Source organism: Lactuca sativa, chromosome 1, assembly GCF_002870075.4.
Source record: "Lactuca sativa cultivar Salinas chromosome 1, Lsat_Salinas_v11, whole genome shotgun sequence".
Lineage (NCBI taxonomy): Eukaryota > Viridiplantae > Streptophyta > Magnoliopsida > Asterales > Asteraceae > Lactuca > Lactuca sativa.
The window spans coordinates 107,544,828-107,566,730 of NC_056623.2; the positions used below are offsets into that span (position 1 = coordinate 107,544,828).

The 21,903-nt window shown below is 35.4% G+C and overlaps 4 protein-coding genes across 4 annotated transcripts; 3 read left to right on the plus strand and 1 right to left on the minus strand.

Annotated features, from left to right (window-relative positions):
- The first annotated feature begins 9,873 nt into the window (after window positions 1-9,873).
- Window positions 9,874-10,491, plus strand: LOC111879280 (probable receptor-like protein kinase At5g59700). The gene has a single exon (XM_023875738.1). It carries the CDS (start codon window positions 9,874-9,876, stop codon window positions 10,489-10,491), a length of 618 nt encoding a protein of 205 aa, XP_023731506.1.
- A 353-nt stretch (window positions 10,492-10,844) lies between these two features.
- On the minus strand, window positions 10,845-11,567 carry LOC122195304 (secreted RxLR effector protein 161-like). The gene has a single exon (XM_042897054.1). It carries the CDS (start codon window positions 11,565-11,567, stop codon window positions 10,845-10,847), a length of 723 nt encoding a protein of 240 aa, XP_042752988.1.
- Window positions 11,568-15,540: 3,973 nt separating this feature from the next.
- LOC111879282 (probable receptor-like protein kinase At5g61350) lies at window positions 15,541-17,712 on the plus strand. Its single transcript, XM_023875739.2, has 2 exons — window positions 15,541-15,894; window positions 16,472-17,712. The coding sequence occupies exons 1-2, from the start codon at window positions 15,541-15,543 to the stop codon at window positions 17,309-17,311; spliced, it is 1,194 nt and encodes a 397-aa protein (XP_023731507.1). The 3' UTR covers window positions 17,312-17,712.
- A 169-nt stretch (window positions 17,713-17,881) lies between these two features.
- LOC111879242 (putative receptor-like protein kinase At5g39000) lies at window positions 17,882-21,495 on the plus strand. The gene is made up of 2 exons (XM_023875711.3): window positions 17,882-18,923; window positions 20,365-21,495. The coding sequence occupies exons 1-2, from the start codon at window positions 17,973-17,975 to the stop codon at window positions 21,310-21,312; spliced, it is 1,899 nt and encodes a 632-aa protein (XP_023731479.1). The 5' UTR covers window positions 17,882-17,972; the 3' UTR covers window positions 21,313-21,495.
- Window positions 21,496-21,903: the final 408 nt, after the last annotated feature.

Consider the following 21,903-nt stretch of genomic DNA (forward strand, 5'->3'; position numbering starts at 1 on the left):
GTCTAAACAATTAAGACTAATTGCCAAACCTCACAATTCAAATTATGGAAAGGGATGCCGTAACCATGATTGAATTTGAGAATGCAATTTTACAATCACTATCTTCTTAAAATCTCTCTTAGTGAAAGCATTTCTTCACAATCATTTTCATGAAGGAGGAAATCTTATGACACTTAGATTTGAGCGGTGTATGTGTTCCTATCCATGTGAATTTGTTAAAACCAAAGTTTATGACAAATTCAAACTCATATGGACCGAGCTTTCTTAATCTTGATTTCTTGCCTTATGGTAGCACAGCTGCCCACCATGTCTTCCAAGTAGTTAAGCGGCTCACCTTTTCTTATCAATGTACCTTTCATTGATTAAGGTGCTTTGCCTTTTATGCGTTCAAAATGAGAACTCATAGAACTCACATGCATAATTAACTCGATTGGATTGGCACATAATCAAGATAATGTCAACACGACAGGTTGTAAACCTCAACTCGTGTGCTAGTGATGATCGATAAGGTTTATTTGATTTGTTCTTGAAACTTTTCAAGACCATTAAGACTCCCACTGACTCCTTGACATATAAGATTCTCTTGTCAAAAACCATTTCTTGACAAACAAATATTCAAGAGTTAGTGTAGCTTTTATCAAAACACTTCATAAATTGGTCCTAGTTGGTCTTTGTCTTATCCAAGACATCACAACTTTCCACATTTAATGAATGTTTCAAACCTTCTTAAGACTTTTCACTCAATGTCACAATCTTAACTTTAAGACTTGTTATTGGAACGAAGTATGATTGACTTATTGATTTAACCATTTCTTCAATTCTTTGATTCCTCTTCTTAGACATACAATTGTACTAAGACTCACTTAGAGGATCAATTGAGATATGGTTCTTAATCATTAAGACCTATCATAAAGCATAAAAGGTACTCTCCCTTCTTCTTAGAATGGAAAAACTTTTATCTTTCTGCCTACTTGATTCTTCTTATTCGTTCTACTATTGATCTAAACCCTTTAATCAATTTAGAATTACACTTAATCTTGTAAGTATAATCATATTTACTAAGCCTTTAGTAAATCATGACGAAAATCATTGTTACTCTTATGGTGGTCTTGATCAACACGCAACATTGTGTGCTCGATCTCTCAGTCCTTCACTTGACACTTTGTCAATGAATTTGTCTAATTTCCAAATATGAAATTTCTCATTCATCGTGCAACCAAGTTGCATGATTCCAAGTTTCTGTCCAATTGAAACTTTGGGCGATGAGAAACTCTCCCTATTTGGTAAATTCTCGACATTTCCATAAACAACATAATTAAGAATCAAATCCATTATTGCTAATATTAGAAACATTCAAACATCAATTTTTTCATATACGCCATTGCAAGGATATAAAATCAAAATTTATTTTATTGCAGAAAAAATTGTCCTTGCAATTCATTGAAAAACTATGCTAATACATCTTTCTTAGCAATCTAATTCTAACTCTAAGTAGTAGCTCAAGAATCTAATCTTCAAATAATGCGATCGAAATCCATCTCTTCACGGTTAGATTCTGCTGACTTCTTCCCTTAAGCTTCCTCTCTTTTCTTCGATCCTACAAAACATCAATTGTAATCTTATCACATTATGTATTAAGAATCTAGAATAGGAGCTTAAAAGAGTTAGTCAATGGATTTTACCTAAAGCAGAGCCATACGTTTTGACTCTCCCATCTCTTAGATCTCTTAAGTAAATAGGGCAGCTTCGTTTCCAATGCCCCTTCTCTTGGCAATAAAAGCAAATTGACTCTTTTGGAACAGGACATGGAACTACTTCAGACATAACCTTTCTCTTATGATCAAACTTTTCGATCATAGCATGTCTTTCATTGCCATTGTCTATATCCATATAGGTCTTGAAGGCAGGTTCACCAATCAACTTTGCTTTTCTATTACGCCAAACCATTGCTGATTCAGCAGCAATAAGCATATAGGTGAGATCTATGAGGGTCACGTCGCGGTTCATCATATAGTACTCTCTTACGAACTCACTATATGAGTTAGGAAGTGACTGAAGAACCCAATCAACAGCCATTTCCTCACAGACAACGGATCCCAACATTCTTAACCTATCAATGTATGACTTCATCCCTAGGACGTGTGCACACACCGACTTTCCTTCTTTATGCTTACTTTCCAAAAGGGCTTGAGTGAGCTTGAACTTTTCAAGTCTTCGAACTTGTGGGTTAGGGAGAGTAATTGGAGGAGGTGGAGGAAGTGAAGCATGATTTCTTATTCCTCGATCGAATCGTGGAATATCATCTTCATGTGGAAAGCTTTTTCCACGGGATTTGGGAAGACCATAGTTGTCGAACTTTGACATCTACAAAACGGGAGAAAACGAATTCAAGTTAGTTGATTGATTGAGTCCTTAGCAAATCACCCAAATGAGATACTAAGGCTAGGACCCAACACAATATTCTACAACTCGGGAGAGGGATGTCGTAACCCTAATTGCAGAATATTTGAAGGTAAGTGAATGACGATTCACTAATTTCCACCACAAAAAACGAAAAAGAATTTAACTTTTAAATCTATGAAAACTCCTAGATCCTTTGAGATTCATTGAACTTTCAATGGCATGTTTAAATCTCGGTATGCCCCTCTTGTTTGTGACTGGGATGCCGAGGATCACAAAGCGGGTGTGAATGACCATGCAAACTTACATGGTGCCCTCACATGTTATAGTCACCTATTCGATGTGCCGGTAAACCACACACGCTCCACCGAACTATGACAAACATTGAGTCACCCTTTGCTACCTTCGCTTAGAACCATTTAGTGTGTCGGTAAACCACACACGCTCCACTAACGTCTTTACAAGGGCACAAAGTGTAATTTCATGGAATTGCATCAATTCACTTTTGCCTAAGTAACTAAGATTGGGAATTTTATGAAAACATTTAGTTACTTTTATACTTTATTATACTTATAATGGAAGGTTTCGTCCTATCCTACCCGTTCGGCTAACGACCATCCACTAGTCAAGAGTGCGGTGGGTAAGAGTGGATACCTATTCAATCGCCATTTTATAGGCAATTTCCTTAAACACCCCTTATAGACCAGCTTCGTGAATGAGGCCTACTAATGGTAAGACTGACTTTTACTCATACTTATATATAATGTTAGACTTTTAATGTTATATATAGTATAGGGTGTATTTTACACTTTTAAAATACTAGGTGGTTTCATTTAACAATTATACTTTTAATTCAATTAAATTGTAAACCTAAACTTTTATGGATTTATTAAACATCTTTTAATTATACACCTTAATTAATTAATAAGACCATACGGGTGTGATTTGAACTTGTTCAAAACAATTCTAGAGTTTTAGAATTTAACATTCCTAATTAAACTTTTAATCAACTTTTAAATTCCAAAACTTGAGGGCAAGTTTTGAAACATTTCAACACATTAGGGTTTTGAATTTAAATATACATCAAAATTAAACCATTTAATCAAAATTTAAATTCCAAAACTTGAGGTCAAGTTTTGAAACCTTTTTCAAAACATTAGGGTTTCAACTATTTAAATTTCAAAACAACAAAACTTTTGGGTTCAAATTTAAACTATAAAACCTAAAGGGGAAAATATGAAACTTTTCATAACAACAAGGATCAAATAACAAATAATCTAAATTAACATTTAATTACATAATTATCCATATTTGATTTATTTAATAATTTCTTGCAAAACAATTTACCAATTAAGTCAAAATAATTAATTAATTATCAGATAAGGAAACAATTATCTTATTAATTGATAAATATCTTCAATTAGATCAAGAATATAGTCAAATATATCATAAAATCGGATTAATATTGATCTAATATGATAAGGTAACTATCCATAATAAAAAACAGCAAGAAATCCCGGATATACCTCTGTCTAACGAGTTGACTCGTCGAGTTAAGTTTGGACTCGTCGAGTCTGCATGGACTCGGTGAGTTCAGCCATGGACTTGGCGAGTCCAGCCTCCAGAATGCAAAAAAAAAAAATCGAATTTTTTTTAGTTACAACAAGCATCAATACAATAGAAACCAATCAAGGCTCTGATACCACTGATGGGTTTTGGTCATAAGACATCCTATGTGCTCATACAAACCCTAAAGCTCGGATCTAGGCTTCTCTATTGTACATACTTTGAATCCAAGACTTTGAACCCTAATTCTAGCATATGGAAATCAGAATTCACATGTAAATAGGTTTAAGAACATACCTTGATTGTTATATAGCAATAACAATCCAATTCCTCCTTGAATTGACCTTGGAAAGCAGAGAGTCACAAGTGTCACTCCTCTAATGGCTCACAAACACCATAAGCAAGTGGAGAAGGTATAAAGAAAGAGGAGGGAGGTTAGAATTCGTCCTTAGGACCTCTTGGGAAGGGATGGACGAATTCCTAAGCCCTAGAGGGTTTATATAGGTGTAAAGATTAGGGTTTCAGTCATTATCCTTATCTAGTTGATTATCCATTAAGCAACCAATAAGATAATCCTTGAATCCTTATCATACTCGAATTCTAAGACTTTCCAACCTTAAATTCGTTCACCATACTTATAAGATAATCCTTACCTTATTTTGTAATTATCACATAATTACAAATCAGCCCCTCTAGTTTAATTAATTACACTTGATCACAAAATTAGTTCTCAATTAATTATTGACCAATATTAATTAAACAAATATGATTTCTCCTTTAATATATTATTCTTATAACATATTAATAAATCATATTATCCTCTCTCTCTTTATTCATTTCTCCAATCAAGTTGCTTTGGTGAAGGCAACCCAAAAGGACCATGCACCATCGGGTCAAGTACATACCAAAATAGTTATGGACTTAGACACTAATCCAACACACATATCTCTAATTAACACTTTCAAGACTAAGGTTGACTAACCCTACTATGTCAACACTGGTCAACTCTGGTCAACGGTCAACTTTGACCAGACCCGGTGAGTGCACCAAAGCGACTCGGCGAGTCTATATGCGTTCACTAACTCCCTCGGATCCTCTCTTGGCACGTCGAGTACCTCCCTAGCTCGACGAGTTCCACCTGGCATGAATCGCGGGGCAACCACAACTCAACTCGCCGAGTCTCAAGAACAACTCGGCGAGTTCCGGTTTGACTCAGCCCCATAATGACTCTACCTGACTCACTGGGTAATCCCCCAACCCAGCGAGTCCACTCGCTGAACACTTTACGTGAAACCCCAACCCTACTCGCCGAGTCTCAAGAACAACTCGGCGAGTTCATGCCATGCACAAACTCTATTGACTTTCTGAGGTCAGATCTGCTTTCCCAAACCATAGATCTGGCCTTCCCAAGCATGAATGTCACGTAAAGTTCGAAACTTGATGCTTGTACAACCCCCACAAGGCATCAAAAGGAGATTTGGTCCCAAAAATGACCACCTAGGTCCAATAACTCCATAATAACTCAAAAGCTCCAAGGGTTAAGGTCTCTGGACCTCTTTGAGTCCAGATCCAAGGCACAAACTCGAAGAGGGACCATTTGCTTCACATAATCACTCTTCAAAAGGGTTATAAAACCCTAACTCTAAAGATAAACCCTAAAACTGAAGGAGATTCGAACCATTACCTCAAAATGAAGCCTTTGGACTCTGGATCTGCTGGAATCTCACCTCCTCCTTGCTCTTGCCACCTTCTTCTTGCTAAACAAAGAATACAAAGGCTCAAAAGTGACTTCCTCTCTCCCAAAACGGATTAGCTCTCTTAGGGTTCTCTCAAGGGACTGGTAGCCGCAATGGGAGGCTATAAGTGCCCTTAAATAGGCTCCAAACCCGGGGAATTAGGGTTTCATTAAACAGCGTGGACTCGCCGAGTCCACTCCTTGGACTCGCCAAGTCCAGACGCGAACCCGCGTCCAAACCACGATCCTACTCGGCGAGTTTGAGCTCCAACTCGCCGAGTCTCCTCACAAATACCAAAAAAAATAAAAATGAATAATACCTGGGAATCCGAGCTGTTACAGGTTATCACATTTTTCACACACACATCTGATTTTACCATTACTATCAAGGTGTGACTTCGACTTCTCGATAAAAGCTTTGAGTCCTGCTTGGAACTCGGGATGGTTTCGATATGGATTAGTAGTCCAGATTTTATCAATAGACATGATGTTTCTGAAACATAATTTTTGGTTTAGAGTTTAGTATACACAATTAGCATTGTTTTTTTTTTTCAATCCACATTTTTTACAATTATATAGGCAAAAGTTGTAAGTATTAAATATAAATATGAAACTATAGAAATATAACATTATAAGTTAATTTGAAGATTATAAGTTAACTATATAACTTATTATAAATATGTGATAAATATGTTATATATTATAAATATGTTATAAATATGAAACTATAGAAATATATATATTTTCTATTTATAACATTATATAAATATGTTGTTCTTTCTAGTGTTTGTAATTTACCGTCGAGATTAAATATATATATATATATATATATATATATATATATATATATATATATATATATATATATATATATATGTAATTTACCATTGAGATTAATATATATATTTGTAATTTACCGTCGAGATTATAAAATATATATATTTTTGGTTTTAGAGTGTTGATTTATTTTTGTCAATTATAATAATCTTATTTTGTAAAGCTTTTACTAATGTTATTTTGCAATGTTTTATTCTCATTTTTTTTCCTAGTAATAAAATTATTAATAATAATAAATATGACTTAAAAGTATTTAAAACAGGTTTGATAAGTGATTTTTATCGTTTTCCTAAAAATCATATTTGTTTTGGTGCATATTGACAATTTGTTTTTTAAATAATCATTTTAATTTTATTATATTCATATCTATTCAAACATTAAAATGTGATTATTAATACTTTGTCACAATAATCAAAATGGCATGATTTAAAAAATAGATAATCATTCAAAGTTCAAACACCTCCCCCCCCCCTCCCCCCCAAAATATATATATATATATATATATATATATATATATATATATATATATATATATATATATATATATATATATATATATATCCAATACACACATGAATATGTGTATAGTACCCTAACAATTTTATAACTTTTTATTTTTTGCTTTTTTGCTTTTTTGTTTTTTTTTTTTTTGCAATTATAAAAATAAATTTTTTTTATTTTTTTTTTTAATTCTAGCATCCTACTTACATACATATACCACATACTTTTACATAATACATAAAAACATGAAATTTACATATTTTTACATACATATACCACATATACACAAAATATAAATACATTCACATACACACAAAATAGCATCCTACTTAAACCAAATACACATAACTTCACATATATAGATAATAACATCCTAATTATACCAAATACGAAAATTTTACAATTATATACCACATTTACAACAAACACACATACATTCACATACACACAATAACATCCTACTTATACCAAATACTCATATACCACATATACATTAAACACATACATTGGCATATATACATCAAATTCACATATATTCATACAAATACCAAATATACAATCTAATTTGCACATATGACAATTTTCACATAATTTCACAAACAAATACAAAATTCACAAAAAAATGAAATAATAGAACCTGTAGTGGTGGAAATCAACAGATATATAGCCGGAAAAATTGGTCTTCACCTGAATGTCCCTAAAGGCTAAACTACAAGTGTAAAAGAACAATCAAATTCATTTTTTTTCTAATCAAAAGATAACACCACCAAAAATAAGAAATTGAACAATTTATTGCCATTTAATCATCAAATGCAATTACAAATTGAAATTAACATACAAATTAGAAAGGAAACAAGAAAATCAACTTACCTATCTTCAAGAAACGGAGCTAGAAATCGGTCCCAAAAGCCCTAACCACCCCTTGATCCTTAATCTTACACAATGTGGGGAGATATGTAGTTGGAACAACCAATTTGAACACAAAGTCGGTGTAAAGGAAAAATGCTGACTGTGAGAGATGAAGAAACAGAAAGCAAATGGGTGAAATGAAGAACTGTGTGCGTTTTTTTTATCCGCATCAGCCTTTAGCGGCGACACTTTTAGCGGCGATAATGATCAATAGCGGCAACAAACTGGAGGGAAGGGTACCACGTCATTTTTAGTGAACTATTAGCGACGACATTTTTTAATCTTTAGTGGCGACAAATATGTCGCCGGTTTTAGGTTAGTCAGGATAAGGGACCCCAACCGTTCGATTGGATATCTGATCGAACGGCTTAGATGTAACGGAGGGGGAAAGCGCGGATTCGGGTGGTAACCCTTTAGCGGCGACACTAATACCGGCGACATAGGCTTGTAGCGGCGAGAATATCTACAGTCGCCGGTAAAGACCATTGTCGCCGGTAATAGAGTCGCCGCTAAAGGGTGATTTTCTTGTAGTGTGATGAAACAAGAAACGCTTTTAAGAAGAACACTACTATATTAAGGGGTTGTTTATTAGCTGTGTTTTTAAGAAAAATGCTATACACTAAGGGTTGTTATTAGATGACGATGAATGTTGAACAAAATCTCTTAAAAAGGTAAGATTGCCAAACTATTAGCATATAAGAAAGGAGAAAAAAGGAAGGAAGAAGTCAAGAAGAGAGGAGGATATGGGTTGCCTAGTAGGAAGGGGGCATTGCCGAGTTCACGCCGAGTCCACATGAGATATGCCACAAATCTTTAAGACATTATTAGCATTAACTAAACCACAAATCTAAAACTCAATGAAATAATTAAATTTTGAGAATTGTTGATATAGACAATTTTATCTACATCTCATAAATAAAGATTAGATGTAATAAATTTCAAATTTCCCGAGTACATATGAACCCTTTCATACATCTAAATTCTAATATTATAATTAGTATTCTAAATGAGCGTATTTTCCCTCTGTTGATAAAACAATAAAACATTTTAAGAAAAATTCTATATACTAATGGGTTGTTTATTAGATGGCGCTTAATGTTGAACAAAATGTCTCCAACTTCTTAATGATTAATATAAGGTAAGAATAAGATTGCTAAACTATTTAGATGCATGTTAATTACATGGTTTTTGAAATGTTGATAGGTTGTTCGAGACTGTACCAAATGCATCGAGTACTGAGTGATACAAAGATAACCTCTAAAGGTTAACATGATAACCACAATTCCTAATAATTAGTGATGTTTATAAGAAAATTATTGTGCTCTTTTGATTGGCTACCAGACTTGAATTAAAGCAAAAAACTAGAGAGAAGTTAGAAGGTATTTGTCAGCTCACCAAGTATTTGTCAACGGATTACAACATCAATTCCACCAGATTAATGGTTTGGCAATGGTCTACGACTATTATTAATAAAAAAAAATAAAAAAATAAAAAAATAAAAAAATAAAAAAAAACTTGCACTTAAAAATGTGGAGATGGATTTCTGAGTTGCTAAACCATCCACAACGCTGAAGGTATGACAAAGACCAAGATTAATTACCAACTTGAATATTTCAGTACTCTAGCACGTAGTTTATGTCTTGCTGAGATAAAATAAAGAAGAAACTTCATCCACCATCAAGTGCAGTGCAGTAGTGGGATTAAATTATTCCATGGACTTGATCATAGTCAACGGTTATGTATAATAATCTTTAAGCCAAAGGCAATATAGGTACAGGTTTTTAACAAATGAGTTCTGTGTAGATAAACATCTATATAAACAGGAACCACAAAGCTCCATCTACCATACATAATCACCACGCGTTCGGGCTTTGTTATTCAGTTTACTTTCTTTGTTCAAAAAACTCAGCAATATATAAAAAACAATGTCTTCTTCAGGGGGAAACCTAGAAAAGTATTGGATTCCACTCGACGAAATCCTGCGGGCCACAAGAAACTTCAGCTCGCAAACTCTTATTGGAGATGGTGGATTCGGTTTCGTCCACATAGGGCAACTCTCTGAAGAATGGAACGCACACACAGTAGCCATCAAACGTCTTAATCGGGTTGGTCATCAAGGAATTAACGAGTTCCGCAACGAACTTGAGATGGTTTCCAGTTTCCATCATCCAAACATCATTACATTCATTGGTTACTGTGACGAGGCCAGTGAGATGATCATAGTTTCCGATTTTGCTAAGAATGAAAGCCTTGATCATCATCTCCAAAAGCCAAATAAGATTCGTGGCTTAACATGGGCACAACGCTTGAAGATTTGCTTAGGTGCAGCGAAAGGACTCAAGTACCTTCACTCTGGTCTTGGGGAAGACAAAAGAGTCATTCACAGAGACGTGAAGAGTGCAAATATACTGTTAGATGAGAATCTTGAAGCCAAAATCTGTGATTTTGGTTTGTCAAAATTTGGTGCAAGAAATCAGGAAGATAGCCAAGTTCATACAAAGGTCGCGGGCACAAGGTTGTTGGACTCTAGCCGGAACAATTGAGAATTTACACCAAAATAGCAACAGGGATAGGAAAGCAACTTTACAGGGGACAAAACTTAGAAGGGCAAAACTGGAAAGACTTATGTAGTTTTGGTAATCTGAACAGGGGACAGAACATGCCAAAGCTTTAGAGGCTTTTCTTATTGAACTTCAATAACAGAGAAAGTGACATATTAGTCACGTACATAGCAGGTCTATTTAAAACAAAAACTTACATAAAAATAGGAACTAACTCCACTAAGCTAAAGACCAGGACTTTCAAACACTAGTTTGATTTATTCCACACTACAATAAAACACGTGAGCAACAGCCTCTGAATTAACTCTCAATACTTTCCCCCTTAATTCAGAGGCTTAAAACTTCTTGACTCCAATAAGATTCCGTATTTCTTCATGTTTAATTCTTCCCAGTGTCTTGGTGAGTATGTCAGCCTTCTGCTCTTTGCTGCTTACATGACTCACTGTTATCTCCCCATTTTCTATGCATTCACAAATAAAATGGAATCTTATATCTATGTGCTTGCTCCTTCCATGAAAGACTGGATTCTTCATGAGGTCAAGTGATGAACGATTATCAACCAGCAGAGTTATAGGTGGCACAGTTTGCCCTGTTATTTCCCTGAGGAGTCTTCTAAGCCATATTCCTTGGCAAGCTGCTAGAGTGGCTGCCATAAACTCTGCTTCACAGGAAGATAAGGCCTCACATCTCTGTTTTTGTGAGGCCCACGTAATCAAATTTTCATTCACATAAAAAGCTATTCCACCTGTACTTCTCCTATCATTCACATCATTCCCTTGATCACTGTCAGTGTATCCAGCAATCACAACTTCTTTTCTTCCTCTTGAGTACTTCAGACCATAGTCAAGGGTGCCTTTCACATACATGAGTATTCCCTTAACAGCTTGAAGGTGTTTTGTAGTTGGCCTTTCCATGTAGCGGCTTACTACTCCAACTAAAAACGATATATCTGGACGGGTATCGGTTAGATACCTGAGTCCTCCAACGATGCTCCTGTATTCAGTGGGATTCACCAACTCTCCTTCATTATCCCTGCGAAGCTTTAGCTTGTGTTCCATTGGGCTCTTGGTGGGGTTACAATCTAACATCCGGGTCTTAATGAGTAAATTCTTAGCATAGGCTTCTTACTTTAGTGTAATCACACCATCTTGTTGACTTACTTCAATGCCCAAGTCATATGATAGGAGACCAAGATCACTCATCTTAAACTTGGTATTCATATCGCTTTTGAAATCTTGAACTTGCTTGTGGCAGCTACCAGTTACAAGTAGGTCATCTACATATACCCCAACAATCAGTATGTCACCATTGTGTTTCTTGGTGTATACTAAATATTTATGAGCACAGCGAGCAAAACCCAATTGTTTTAGGTATCGATCCAAACACGCATTCCAGGCCCTCGGGGCCTGCTTTAAGCCATACAGAGCCTTAGTCAGTTTGTACACCTTGTTCGTCTCTCCTTCTTTCTGGTAACCTTCAGGTTGTGAGACGTATACCTCCTGTTCTAATCCGCCATTAAGGAATGCTGATTTCACATCAAGATGGTGCACCCACCATCCGTTAGTTCCTGCTAAAGCTAGAATGAGGCGTACCGTTTCAATTCTGGACACCGGAGCGAAAACCTTGTCGTAGTCAATTCCGTGTTTTTGGACGTACCCCTTTGCCACAATCCTCGCTTTGTGCTTTATGACCTTCCCAGTTGGATCTCGCTTCAACTTGTACACCCATTTTAAACCTATGGGTTTTCGATTGTTTAGAAGATCGACTAACTTCCAGGTGTTGTTTTTTTTCCATTGATGCCAATTCGGAATCCATAGCAGCTACCCACTCGCTACTCTTACTCGCCTCTGTGTATGATGTTGGTTCTCCATCATTGCAGATCATCAACAATTCTTCTAGGGGTAGGTTGATTTTGTCGGTGTTCTCGTACAGCTCGGTGAGCAGTCGATAGCGCTTCGGGGCTCCACTGCCTGTGGAGCTTGAGGCGGTGCTGGGAGTTGCTATCGGAATTGGAGTATTTGGTGTACCAGGTGAATTTGGCGTACCAGGTGAATTTGGCGTACCTGATGTATCAATAAATGGGGTTGAATGAGAGTTGACTTCAGAATTAATGGACTGGGATTCTTCAGCCCACTCATCATTATTTAGAGGAGACCCAATTTCTTATTGTGAGGTATCCGGATCCCAGTCGACTTCATCATCATAAGCCTCGTCTAGATTAAAACCTTCAACAGTGAAACTCATACCTGGTACCACTTTAATTTTCACACACTTCTCCCACACCCAACCTTGCTGTTCATCGAATACTACATCTCTACTCACGTGTGTCTTCCTGGTATCTGGGTCCAGCAACCTATACGCCTTTGTTCCCTTTTCAATTCCTAGATGAACCAGTCGTATGCTCCTCTCATATAGCTTCTTCAGATGATTCTTTGCAATTCTCATGTGAGCTATACAACCAAACACCCTAAGGTGTTCCACATTCGGTTTTCTTCCAGTCCACCTCTCGTAGGGAGTTGTATCACTTAAAGCTTTCGTATGTGCCCTATTCAGAACATATACTTAGTGAGTTACAGCTTCCCCCCACAGAACATCCGGCATCTTCATGGTCTTCAGATTACATCTAACCATTTCGAGCACTGTTCGGTTCCGTCTCTCCACCACACCATTTTGCTGCGGGAGAATAGTGTTGTATAATGTCTTTCCAAACCCGCTTCATTGTAGTATTGGGTGAATTCATTTGACAAGAACTCACCCCCACGGTCTGTTCTAAACATCTTCAACTTCTCCCCAGTCTCTACTTCTACTCTCCTTATGAAGTTCTTAAAGACCTCAGATGCCTCATCTTTTGACTTTAGCAAATAAACCCACATTACTCTGCTAAAGTCATCAACAAGTAGCATGAAGTAACGGTTCCCTAAGGGTGTAGGAGGTGAAACAGGGCCACAAAGATCACCATGAACTAGCTCCAACCTTTTCTTTGCTGTATAATTAGAGTGTGAAGGAAATGGTTTTCTTACTTGCTTTCCCACTAAGCACCCTTTGCATGGCTGTGATGGAATGGACATCTTAGGCATTCCTTCTATTAATTTCTTCTCCTGAATATACTTCATTGAGTTGAAGTTAACATGATCCATTCTCATGTGCCATAACCACGATGGGTCATTTGATTTTGGTATCAAGCATATTCCTTTGACTTCTTCCAACTCTATTTTATAGAGTCTATTTGAGGACCTTCTAACCTTCATCAGTAATTTGCCAGTGACATCGTGGACCCACAAAAATGGATCGTTAATTCTTATTTCATCTCCTCCCTCTACAAGTTGTCCCAGGCTTATTATATTACTACATAAGTCTGGGATATAGTATACCTCATCAAGCTTGCGTTGACTCCCATCCTTGCATTGAAAGACAATCGAGCCCTTTCCTTCTATACGGACTTTTGCTTCATTCCTAAACTTTACATATCCTTGAATTGACTCATTCAAATTTCTAAACTAGCCCTTATCTCTAGTCATGTGGTTACTAGCCCCTGTGTCAAGATACCACATACTTGACTGACTGAAGATGTCACCTTGTGATCTTAACTGTGGGGTCACATTTTCTTCATTGAGAAATACTTCACCATGTTCGAAAGTTGATAGAAGCAAAGCAGGTTCATTGTCATGATGGTCTTGTATCAAATTGTTTTCTTGATTTCTTTCTCTTCTGGGATTCTTACACTTAGCTGCATAGTCTCTAAACTCCTGGCAGTTGTAGCATTGGATCCCACTCTTGTCTTGACTACCAGATGCTTGGTGATTCCCTTCCTTTTGATGATATGAACCCCCTCTACCACGACCTCCACGACCACCAGACCTACCTCTGCCACTGCCTCGACCACATGAGTTTCCAACATTGCCCCTATTTGACTTTTGCTTGGTTTCCCCATCTGTTTTCTTCTTATTCCTCTCTGACCATTCCTTATGAGTCAAGAGAAGTTTCCTTTCATCACTCTCTCCATGGCCTTTCATCCTTCTTTGTGGGCTTTTAGTCTTCCAATAACCTCTTCGACTGTCATTGTCTCTAAATCACCAAATTGCTCCAAAGTAGAGGCAATTTGAAGAAACTTGGATGAAACAGCCGTTAGCAATTTCTTCACTACATAGGACTCTTCTATGGTGTCTCCAAGAGTGCGCAGGGTACTAACTGTGTTGATTACCTTCATAGTAAATTCATCAACACCTTCCGCTTCCTTCATACTTAATGCCTCAAATTCAACTTTCAATGTCTGAATTCTTGCAGCCTTTACCCTATCTGCTCCCATAAACATTGTTTTTAGGGCTTGTCATGCTTCCTTCGCCGTCTTCTTCTCTGCTAACACCATTAGAAGGTCTTCAGGTATCCCCTGATAAATGGCTGCTAATGCCATGTTATCTTTCTTTGATTCGACAATGGTATTTGCAGTCCTGGGCTCAACTGCATCCCATACTCCTTGTGCCAGCATAAAGACTCTCATTTTGATCGCCCATGCACCATAATTCGATCTGGTCAGCATCGGATAATGGAGAGTGACTTGTCCATCTTTCTCACCATTTCCATTGTTGCCACTGCTACTGCTATTTGTCATCTCCTGCGCGAGATTGATACTTTGGCATATACCCCAGGTATGCTCTGATACCAAGTGTTGGACTCTAGCCGGAACAATTGGGAATTTACACCAAAATAGCAACACAGACTGGAAAGCAACTTTACAGGGGACAAAACTTAGAAGGGCAAAACTAGAAAGACTTATGTAGTTTTGGTAATCTGAACAGGGGACAGAACATGCCAAAGCTTTAGAGGCCTTTCTTATTGAACTTCAATAACAGAGAAAGTGACATATCAGTCACGTACATAGCAGGTCTATTTAAAACAAAAACTTACATAAAAATAGGAACTAACTCCACTAAGCTAAAGAGCAGGACTTTCAAACACTAGTTTGATTTATTCCACACTACAATAAAACACGTGAGCAACAGCCTCTGAATTAACTCTCAATAAAGGTTTTACATGGATCCAGTTTACAACGAAAGAAGCAGGCTCACCAAAGAGTCAGACGTCTACTCCTTTGGAGTGGTTATGTTTGAAATGTCAAGAGGGACATTAGTTTATCGTGAAAAGTGCTTCGGAGATGATGCTAAGCCGCAATATCTCATTGATGTGGTCCGAAGCGTCTATGACGATGACAAAAAGGCTGCGGGGCCAGACAAGTCAATTGATCCTTTTATTAAAGATCATGCTGATATGAACTCTTTTCATACATTTAACAAAATTGCACATGAATGTGTTAACCTGAAGTTAGAGAATCGTCCAACGTTGGAGAGGGTCATCAGGAAAATTGAGCAGTCATTGACAATTCAATTGGTAAGTCTTTTAATTTAATCATTTTTAAAAAAAAATCTTTCTGATATATATTATATAGGATAAACTGTTCCATAAATTTTCCGTGATGTGATATTGTTTGCGGGTACCACAATTAACACCGAGATTTCTTTTTAAATTGTAATTCTCACATTATTTATTATTTATTATATATATTAAAATTAGGTCAAATATCCTCCTATTTTTTTAAACTTACCATCTTCCTATTTTTATATAAGATTGTCACACTTGTCATATTTAATAAAATTAATAAGTATGATGGATAAAAAGAATAAGTAGAAGGATATTTAATTTCTCATTAATTAATTAGAATAATATTTATGTAGCCTTATTATTATTGATGTTTTAAAATCATGATTTTAAAGGTAACAACTAACAAATCATCTGTACACTATCTTTTTGTGTATAAAAGAACAAATACATTCTTATTCATGGCATTTTTTGGATTTCCTATACTATAATATAAAATATAGAAAACACACCACCATTATTTTCCAGGTCTTTGTTTACAAATGAAGTGGTGTGATTAAATCAAACTCTTTTATGTTTTTATTCACAGAAGCACCAGGAATCTGCCTCTACTACCACCACACGACGCCTAGACAGTTTTCTAATTCCACTTAAGGAAATAAACTTGGCAACCCAAAACATCAATCAGGAAACACGTATCGGATCCTATGAATATGGTGTTGTCCATAGAGGACAGCTCTATGAACGGTGGCAAAACCGCACCATGGCTGTCACCCGCTTGAATTCAAAAACCTACCTAAGCGCATGGGGTCAAGATTTTAAAAAGGAGCTCCGTATGATTTCCAGTCTTCAACATCAAAACATCTCCCCTTTCATCGGTTATTGTGACCAAGGCAAAAAGACAATTATAGTTCATGAATATGATGTCAATGGAAACGTTGCCAATTATCTCGAAAACAAGAGGAATAACTTGCCTAAACTAACATGGGCACAACGCCTGAAGATTTGCCTAGGGGTTGCAAGAGGACTCCAGTGCCTTCATTTGGCTTTTGGGGAAGACAACCAAGCAACATGTGGGAACATTAACTGTGAAAACATATTGTTAGATGAAACTATGGATGCCAAAATTTCGTTTTTTGGTTTGTCAAGACAAAGTCACACAAACCCCAAACCCGACGAATACATATCAGACATGTACTCATTTGGCGTAATAATGTTTGAACTATTGAGTGGACGTCGGGCGCATGATCTAAACGAATATGCTAAACCAGAAGAGCAATTTTATCTATTTCAAGAGTACTATCGCAACATTGATCTCCACATATTCATTGATGAGTATATAAGAGATCAAATTGATAGCCGTTGTTTGAATATATTAATAGAAGTTGCATATCGGTGCATAAAGAAGAGCCATCAGCTTTGCCCTTAAGTCGGTTGCTTGATTCAATTTGGTGTTCTGGTTGACTTTAATAGTTCATTGTTGTTGAGTTGTTGATCGAAGTTTAGTAGTACCTTGCTGTTGTTGAAGTTCTTTTTTTGCTGCTTGTTCATTTGTTTTTCCTCTGTTTGTTTGGTGTGGTTTTTATGGTCTCTTTTCTTTTGTTGATTGTTGTTGTTTTCTTCTTGGTTTTTGTACCTTATTCAGCTCCAAAAAGAAAAAAAAAATGAAGTCTTTTCCTTTAAAAAATTCGGGTTGCTTGTAAGCACGGTTTATTATATTCGATCAATTATATGTTTATTGTATTTTTTATTATTAAAACTTGTCTACTTTGCCTTCGTAATCAATAAATTAAAGGACCATAATTTCGTTTTCTCGCTTAAATAAAAAACATAATCTCATCCACCATCTTGTACAGTAATGCGATTAATTTATTCGAGGGACTTGGTCGTAGTCAACGGTCATATGTAATAATCTTTAAGCAAAGGGCAATATAGGCACAAGTTTTAAAACTAATAAGTTCCGTACGTCTAGATAAACATCTATATAAACAGGAACCACAAAGCTCCGTCTACCATACATAATCACCGCTCGTAGGTGCCTTGTTATTCACTTTCTTTGTTCAAACGAATCACCAACATATAATAAAACAATGTCTTCTTCAGGGCGAAGCTTAGATAAGTATCGAATTCCACTGGGCGAGATTATGAGGGCCACAAAAAACTTCAGCTCCGAAACTCTGATCGGAGATGGTGGATTCGGTTTCGTCCACATAGGACAACTCTCTGAAGAATGGAACAGACGCACAGTAGCCATCAAATGCCTCAATCAGGATGGTTATCAAGGAAACAACGAGTTCCATAATGAACTCGATATGGTTTCCAGTTTCCATCATCCAAACATCGTCACTTTCATAGGTTACTGCGATGAGTCCGATCATATGATCATAGTTTATGAGTATGCTATCAACAAAAGCCTGGATCGTCATCTCCAAGACCCGCATAAGATGCGTAGCTTAACATGGACACATCGCTTGAACATTTGCTTAGGTGCAGCAAAAGGTCTCAAGTACCTACACTCTGGTCTAGGGGAAGACAAAAGAGTAATTCATAGAGACGTGAAGAGTGCAAATATACTGTTAGATGAGAATCTGGAAGCCAAAATCTGTGATTTTGGTTTGTCAAAATTTGGTACAAGAAATCAGGAAGATAGCCAAGTTCATACAAAGGTCGCGGGCACAAGATTTTACATGGATCCGGTTTACAACGAAAGAAGCAGCCTCACCAAAGAGTCAGACGTGTACTCGTTTGGAGTGGTTATGTTTGAAATGTCAAGTGGCACACTCGTTTATAATCCAAAGTGCTTTGGAGATGATGATAACCCACAATATCTCATTAATGTGGTCCGGAGAGTCTATGATGATGTAAAAAAGGCAGCCGACCCAGACAACTTAATCGATCCTATTATTAGAGATGGTATTAATTTGAAGTCTTTTCATACATTTAACAAAATTGCACATGAGTGCCTTAGCCTGGACTTACACAAACGTCCACCGCTAGCTAGGATCATCCGGAAGATTGAGCTTGCACTAAAGATTCAATTAGTAAGTCTTCATCTAATCATATATATATATATATATATATATATATATATATATATATATATATATATATATATATATATATATATATATATATATATATATATATATATATATATATATATATATATATATATATATATATATATATATATATGTTTCACTATCTATTGTGTACATGTATGATTGATTCTTGACCAATCATTTTAGTTATTTTAAGAAAGTAATTAATATATATTAAATGTTGAAGATGTAATCAATACCAATTATATCTTCAACATGTAATATGCATTAATTATTTTCTTAAAATAACTAAAATGAATGGTCCAGAATCAAATCAAACATGCACACAATAGATAGTGAAAACAAAATAACCTAACCCTATATATATATATATATATATATATATATATATATATATATATATATATATATATATATATATATATATATATACACTACTTTATGACCCGTGGAAACCATGTTCGGTATATTTAAAATTTTTATTCAAATAAAAAATAATAAATTTAAAAAAAAACAAAGATATGTCGGTTGTAAGTAATTATGAATTAATTTATTAACCAAATAAACATAATAATGTTATTAGGATATAATTTTTTATTTTTAAATTTTGAATTTAAATTGAATTTGATTTGTTACCATAAAAAATAATAATAATAAAATTAATAGAAAAATGTCACGTGTCAAAGAGACATTCTTAAAAATTAACACATGTCATTTTTAAGTTTCATTTATTAAAAGAGGTATATATATATATATATATATATATATATATATATATATATATATATATATATATATATATATATATATATATATAGGTAGGTAGGCTCAAATGTGGATTGACATCTATTGTGTGGTCGTGTCGACAATGTTACTCTGTGAGAATGATAAAGAAAATAAGTTGTTTGGTAATATAAATACGTATAATTTTACATAACTATTATCATTAACACACATTCTCACTAATTAAATCGTTTATAAAGTTATTATAAAGTTTTATTATTATTCTCATTCTGTCAGAATGTTGTCTGAATGTTTATTAAGTCGTATTCTGTCAAAATGAAAATGAGTGACAAACGATGTTTGATAACAAAAATAAATAAAATTAGTGAGAATGCATAAAATTGACGATATTTTTGTAAGATTTTGCCGTATTCGCATTAATAAACTTATTCACTTAGTAATTCTCATACAATAACATTGTCTATATGTTCACACAATAATTGTTCATCCACATTATAACCTAGCCCTATATATATATATATATATATATATATATATATATATATATATATATATATATATATATATATATATATATATATAAACCCTTTGATAGATGTGTGACTTAATTTCTAATAGTAACTGATCTTTAAGAGACACCCCTATATAAGTAATGTGGTTATGTTTTTATTCACAGAACCATCATGAATCACCTTCCTCCATTACCACACGAATCCTAGACAGTTATATAATTCCACTTGAGCAAATAAACTTGGCTACCAATAACTTCAGTAGGGAAACATATATCCGAGGCTATGGACGTGGAGTAGGAGATAGTGGACCACTCTATGCACGGTGGCAAAACCACACCAATGTGATCAACCGCTTAAATCCGAAAAGCTACCCAGGAGAGAACGAATTCAATAAGGCGCTCCAGATAGTGTCCAGTTTTCACCATCAAAACATATCTCGTTTCGTTGGTTACTGTGTAGAAGGCGATGAGAGGATTATAGTTCATGAATATTGTGTCAACGGGAGCCTTTCTAGTTACCTCAATGACTCGAAAAAGAGGAGGCTTCTGACATGGGCACAACGTTTAAAGATTTGCTTAGGGGTAGCACGAGCACTCCAGTACCTTCATTTGGCTCTTGGGGAGGACAATGAAGAAATAACTGGAAACATTATGTGCAATAATATATTGTTAGATGAAAGTGTGGAAGCCAAAATTTGTTTTTTTGGTTTGTCAAGTCAAGGATATTCCACAAGAATGGGACCACGCGAACACATATCAAACATGTTCTCATTTGGCATGATTATGTTTGAAATTTTGAGTGGAGGCGAACGTTATGCACTAGCAGGAGATCTTGAGCCAGGAAATGAAATAGATATACTTCTAGAGTACTATGATAACAATGAACTCGATCAATTCATTGATAAATATATAAGTGATCAGATTGATGGCCGTTGTTTGAAGATATTTAAAGAAACCGCATATCGGTGTGTAATGAGGGGCAGGTGGTTACTCAGGAGCCTTCAGCCAGGAGGCCGTGGGATGAACCGTGTTGCAGCCCGCAGGGATCGTGGTGCACGCATTACCATGGATGAAGTCGTTCAGAAGCTTGAGGATGCAGCGGATTTTGAATGAAATGGAAACTAGGAATACCATGGACTATACAACTTTCTTTATCATTTTTTTTTTATAATTTTCAAAAAATAATGGTGTTGTTTTTTAGTTAGTCTTAAAAAATCAGTGATATATTTTTTTATGTGTGATCAATATATGTGATTCTATTACTCTATTAAAATTTTAGAATATGTTTTCTATGTTTTATCTATTTATTATTGTGTATTATATTATCATTGTTCTACTTTTTTTTTTTTTGAACAGTCACATATTATAAAAAGAAAACTAGCAAAAACTAGTGAAAAGAAACCAATTATAAAGAGTCATATAAAGGGGGATTTCACAACCACTGGTCCAAGATATACTACTTTTGCTATTTGTAATAGAGAACCAATTAAAATAATGAATGACAATGCGTTAAAAAATATGACTTTTCCGCATGTTCTATGTCTTGAACACATCACAATTCCTGTAGGCCCAAATAACCCAGATCGTGGTATTGAAAATAACTTCAAGGTTTCGCTTTTTTGACAAACTAGAAGGAATTGCATCCATCCAATCCAATATCTCTGCAACATTTGCAAACAAAAGAAAACGGAGATCAAGCCACTT